The sequence below is a fragment of the Vulpes vulpes genome, chromosome 6, assembly GCF_048418805.1.
Source record: "Vulpes vulpes isolate BD-2025 chromosome 6, VulVul3, whole genome shotgun sequence".
NCBI classification, from domain to species: domain Eukaryota; kingdom Metazoa; phylum Chordata; class Mammalia; order Carnivora; family Canidae; genus Vulpes; species Vulpes vulpes.
The window spans coordinates 96,606,497-96,612,847 of NC_132785.1; the positions used below are offsets into that span (position 1 = coordinate 96,606,497).

At 35.9% G+C, this 6,351-nt stretch overlaps 1 protein-coding gene across 1 annotated transcript; it reads left to right on the plus strand.

The window, feature by feature from the left end:
* Positions 1-4,682: 4,682 nt before the first annotated feature.
* Positions 4,683-5,132, plus strand: LOC112921325 (oligosaccharyltransferase complex subunit OSTC-like). The gene has a single exon (XM_072760450.1). The coding sequence runs from the start codon at positions 4,683-4,685 to the stop codon at positions 5,130-5,132; it is 450 nt and encodes a 149-aa protein (XP_072616551.1).
* The last annotated feature ends 1,219 nt before the right edge of the window (positions 5,133-6,351 follow it).

The following is a 6,351-nucleotide window of genomic DNA, read 5'->3' on the forward strand; positions in this document are numbered from 1 at the left end:
CTCCCTGCGTGGAGCCTACTTCTCCCTCTGCCTGTGTCTCTGCCTCTTCCTGTCTCTCTGTCTCTCATGAATAAATAAATAAAATCTTTTTTTTTTTATTAAAATGGATAAAAATCTCAAATTTAAAATTTGAGCCTGAAAGTATGGAAATTATGTATCTTTTCCTTTTCAGCCTAATGAATTTTTTAAGAAATGTAATAAATACTCATATTTATTTATGTACCAGGAGCCATTATTAAATAGTTTGTCATTCTAATATAATTAGAGAAAATTATCTCAAGTAAAATTCATTAATAAACTTTGATATTTGGTGGCTGATTATCTCTGATGTTGCAGCAGAGTCTGTTTTTCATTAAGTGCTAAAAACTCACTTTTAGTTAATAAGTTGTGCTAAAAAACATAAGGATGCATCATGAAAGCTATGTACTAATAGGTTTACGTTAATATCCCTTTTGCATCTGTTAAAAACCTAACACTAATTATTAATTATTTTTCTCCAATAATCCTTTGCAGTTTTTCAGAAATTTATGGATATTTGTTTGGAACAAGCTTTTCATTTTGCTATTTTCCTCATACTTTGTGTCTGTTTTGCATTAACTCATTCATATAATTCCATGTCTAATAGGCAAGGATTATTTAAATACAAAAACTGCAATCAACAAGAAAGATGTTTTATAATGGTCTTCATTTAAAAACGGGATATATCCTATAATTAGATCAATTTCGTAGTATGAACTTCAGTCACTAGGATTTGGTGAAAATCAATATAATTTTTAAAGTACTTGGAAATCACCAAACCAATTAGATTAAGCAAGTGGTATATCAACTCTAAAGAATATCTATAGCATTAAGGGACCTCATGTAGCTTTATTACAAATAGAGTGATATACCAACTTGTTCTATAGTCTTTGGTATGTAATGCTGGCATCTAATCAAATAAAAAATTCAATTGCCCTTGCTAAATATGTTTCTTTTGGAAAGCTATATTTAAAAGGTATAATTCTGTTTGTTTTCCTTCTGTTTGTGTGATGATATTTCATAGCTAAAAGACTTTACTAACTTCTCAAAAATTCTAATTTTAGGAAACCTTGTATGTCAATCAGTAGATTCAAATAAATAAAGTACCTTTAAAATTTAATTTTCTTCTTTGTTTACTCCTTAAAGTGCTGTGCTAAGTATGTTAGACAAAGTGTGGTAATAATGAGGCATCTATTGTGATATAAAACATATTGTGGTCTTGTGTAGAAGTACAATTCATTCATTCTGTACCTTCCTCCCTCACAAATATTTATTTGTGCTAGGTGTCTTAAATTCTGAGGTTTCTCTCTCTATATAAAAGGAGCCACTTCCTATTTTTTTCCTGAGCATCTTTTAAAAATAAATGTACTATTTTCATAACATTTCTTCCAAAACATTCAAAACACTTAAAAATGATAATTCCATTTTTAAACACAATGCATGCAATAATGAAATTCCTTGACAAAACATCAAGTTTTAAAGTGAGAAAATGATTTATTTAGGATGAGGAAACAAATAACAATAAAGTACAAAAATCTACTGAAAACATCATGAAATCAAGAAAAGAATTTTTATTTTTAAAAGGTTTTATTTATCTATTCATGAGAGACACACAGAGAGAGAGGCAGAGACACAGGCCAAGGGAGAAGCAGGCTCCATGCAGGAACCCTGATGCGGGACTCTACCCCAGGACTCCAGGATCACACCCTGAGTCGAAGGTGGCCCTACACCGCTGAGCCATGGGGGCTGCCCGAGAAAACAATTTTTAAATTAATTGCCTGAAAAGCTTTTAGAATACATTTTCCCCAGTATTTTTATAGAAAACAATTTTGAAAATTCCTGTCAAATTTGTTTTCAATACCAGCTTTAAAAAACGATGTATTTGCTGTTTGTATGTTTCTTACAGGGTTGTGGTTACAAGCCTATGGAATGTGCTAAATTCTATTTAACATGAATACCATTTTTAAAAAAATGTTCCTTTCCATGCATGCCTCTACACTGAGTATCTCACAGCATGGCAGCTGACTTGATGCAAGAGGAAGTACATGCAGGCAAGAGGGCAAGAGAGAGCTTGGCAGCAAGAGAAAACAAGCTAGCAAGAAGCCAGTCTTCTTGTAACCTAATCACAGAAGTGACATCTCTTCACTACTCAGTTGGAAGGAATCCCTGGGCCCCACCCACACTCAAGGGAAAGTAATTACACAGGGTGTGAATGTCAGAAAGCATCATTCTAGGAGTTGTCTGTCACAGGACCATAGGACAACTTCATACAGTACTGTGGACTCTAGCCTAATACCTTCCTGTCACACTGCTGGCTAAGCAGGCTCAGTGGGCCATGGGAGCATATTGAAAGCCATTCCAACACTATTCTGACATCTAATAATGCCTTAAATAGACATGCAAGTAACTACAAGCCACCTCAATATACCCCATATACCCCGTTAAATTCAAAGAAGATAGGGCGGCCCCGGGGGGCCCCAGCGGTTTAGCGCTGCCTTCAGCCCAGGGGGTGATCCTGGAGACTCGGGATCGAGTCCCACGTCCAGCTCCCTGCATGGAGCCTGCTCATGTCTCTGCCCCTCTCTGTGTCTCTCATGAATAAATAAAATCTTTTTTAAAAAAATTCAAAGAAGATATACCTCCAACTCATTTGTTCCTCATCTGAATCCCAAAGTGCCGCTGGCTACTTCAACACCACCTCACACAAGTGGTCTTAACTGATTACAGTTGAAATACCTTGGTCTTTCAAATTTTACAAAAGCATAAGTATGTGCATATTGGAAGGAGTCAAAGAATTGCTTAAGCTTTAGTAGTGTCTCCATAAATCTGCCTCTGAATGGAAGCCATCATTACTAAGTTGATACAGAAAAATGACATAAAGGAGATAGAATTTAGAAATTACTTTGAAGAACAGTTTCCGTTGCTGCTTTTAAGCCCCTAAAAATCACTATGACTTTTTTTAAAGTTTGCTAGTTAACATACAGGATTATATTAGTTTCAGGTGTACCATATAGTGATTCAACAATTCCACACATCACCCAGTGCTCATCACAACAAGTGCCCTCCTAATCTCCATCACCTATTTAACCCTATTCCCCCATCTCCTTCCCCTGTGATAACCATTAGTTTGTTTTCCATAATTGAGTCTGTTTCTTAATTTGTCTCTTTCTCTCTCCCCCACCTTTGCTCACTTGTTTTGTTTCTTAAATTCCACATATCAGTAAAATCAAATGGTATTTGTGTTTCTCTCACTTATTTCACTTTGCATTATACTCTCTAGCTCCATCCATGTCCTTGCAAATGGAAAGATTAGATTCTTCTTTATAATTTCTGCAGGGATGCCTGGGTGGCTCAGCGGTTGAGCATCTGCCTTTGGCTCAGGGCCTGATCCTGGAGTCCCAGGGTTGAGTCCCACATCAGGCTCTCTGCATGGAGCCTGCTTCTCCTTCTGCCTATGTCTCTGTCTCTCTCTTCTGTGTCTCTCATGAATAAATAAGTAAAAATCTTTGGAAAAAGTAAAAACCTTCTGCATATAGCAGTCTGTATTAAGTTGATGGTTATTTAAATTTGAACCCATTCTTTGCTCTTCTCCTCCCCATGTTTTAGGTATTCTTTTATTTTGTGAGTTCCTTGACTGATTTTTTACAGAAATATTCATTTTTACTGCTTTTATGTTACCTACTTTTTTGTTGTTACCTACCTTTATACTGTCACTTTTGGTCTCTCCTTTCCATTCAAAGAGTCCCCTTTAATATTTCTTGCAAGGCTGATTTAGTGGCGATGATCTCCTTTAGCTTTTGTTTGTCTGGGAAACTCTTTATCTCTCTTTTCTGAAGGATAGCTTTGCTGTTAGAGTATTCTTGGCTGCAGATTTTCCCCATTTGGCACTTTGTAAATATTATGTCACTCTCTTCCGGCTTGCAAAATTTCTATTGAAAAAGGTCCTGCTAGCCTTATGGATTTTCCCTTGTAAGTTTTTGTCTGGCTGCCTTTAATTTTTTTTCTTTATCACTATATCTTGCCAACTTAATTACAATATGTCTTGAGGTGGATCTGCTTTTGTTGATTTTTATGGAGTTCTCTATGCCTTTTGAACCTGCATATCTGTTTCCTTCCCCAGATTAGGGAAGTTTTTGCATATTATTTCTTCAAATAAATTTTCTGCCCCCTTTCCTCTCTTCTTCTTCTAGGATTCCCATAATATGAATGTTACTACATTTGATGGAGTCCCTGAACTCCTTAAGTCTATTCTCGTGTTGCATAAATCTTTTTTCTCTCTTTTCAGCTTGATTACTTTCCATTACTCTGTGTTCTAGGTCATTAATTTATTCCTGTTTCTTCCATCCTGCTGTTCATTTCAACAAGCATGTTTCTCATTTTGTTTATTGCGTCCTTAATCTCTGCTATGTTAATCTCCTTATGTCTGTGTTACAGGTCTCACTCATGTCTTCCATTCTTTATTAAAGACCAGTGAGCATCCTTATGATCATTACTTTAAATTCTCTATCAGGCATTCTACTTATATCTGTTTAGCTTCAATCTCTGGCTGTGATCTTGTCCTGTTCTTTCATTTGGGATCAATTTCTCTGTCTTCTCATTTTGTCTCTTCCTATTTCTGTGTTAAGAAAGTCAGCTCTAGGAGAGAAACCCCTCATACCACCAACATGGAGACTTTGTACCACATCCCATTCTTAGTGCTCGAATGCCCCAACCTGAAGCTGAAGAAGCCACCCTGGGTGCACATACTGTTGGCCATGATGGTGTACGCTCTGGTGGTGGTGTCTTACTTCCTCATCACTGGAGGAATAATTTATGATGTTATTGTTGAACCTCCAAGTGTTGGTTCTATAACTGATGAACATGGACATCAGAGACCAGTAGCTTTCTTGGCCTACAAAGTAAATGGACAATATATAATGGAAGGACTTGCATCCAGCTTCCTGTTTACAATGGGACATTTAGGTTTTATAATCCTGGACCTATCGAATGCACCAAACATTCCAAAACTCAATAGATTTCTTCTTCTATTCATTGGATTCATCTGTGTCCTATTGAGTTTTGTCATGGCTAGAGTATCCATGAGAATGAAACTGCTGGGCTACCTGATGGGTTAAAAAGTGCCTTTTGACAAGAAATCAGTGGATATTGGATTTGCTTCTGTTAATGAAGTTTTAAAGGCTGTACCAATTCTCTGATGTGAAATACAGAAAAAGAGTGAAGCAGTAGAAAAGAAGCATCTAGTGAGAAATAGGAATCATATTAAAGCTTGAACTAGAATGTCTTCTTGGTATCAAAGAGACAAGCTTCTCACAGTATTTCTCCTGCTGGCCTGTACAGACACACCAACGATGTTTAGTGGCATTTTCTCCTTAGTTTTTCATTTCTTAAAGAAAATATACTCCATTTCCACAACTATAATATTGAATAAAGTGATTGTTTTTTACAGCCCCCTTAACATTTTGTGGAGATTACATTTCTGACTTTCAAAAATTAATGTAAAATCAGGAAGCGAGATCCCATAAGCTGAGAACTCTGGCCAGATGATCAGCTTTACCTATGGTGCTTTGCCTGTAAACAGTGTGACAGTACATTATTCAGATATGTATGTGAGATTGTTTCTTGCACAATAAGATGTATGAAAAGAGCAGAAATAAATAATTTTTCTAAATAAAAAAGTCAGCTCTGTCTCCTGTTCTTGAGGATAGGACTCCTTTCACTCATCACAATGTTTTTGAGATTTGTCCATGTTGTTGAATACATCCATAGTTCAGTGTATTCCTAAGTAATAGCCCACTATAGGGATACATTACAATGTTTATCAATTCATAATTGAGTTATTTTCAGTTTTTGGCTATTATGAATAAAGATGCTGTGAACACTATTGTTCAAATCTTTGTGTGGAGATGTTTTCATTCCTCTTGGAGAAATAGATATGAGTGGAATTGCTAGGTTAGGGGGCAGGTATATGATTAATTAACATTATGGGAAACTGTCAAACAACTTTCCAAAGTGATTCACTATTTTGCTCTCCTACCAGCAATGGATTGGAACTCTTATTTCTCCACATTCTCACCAACATTTGGTATTATCTATCTTTTTAATTTTAGCCATTCTAATGGGTAAAAATAACATCTCATTGTGATTTTATTTTGTATCTTCCTGATGACCAATGAGGATGTATACCTTTTCATGTATTGATCATTTGCACATCTTCTGAGAATGGTCTGTTCAGTCTTTTGCCCATATTTTACTGAATTGTTTGTCTTTTGTTACTGATTTAGGAATTCTTTATATATTCTGGATAGAATTCCTTTGTTCAGACGTATATATTAT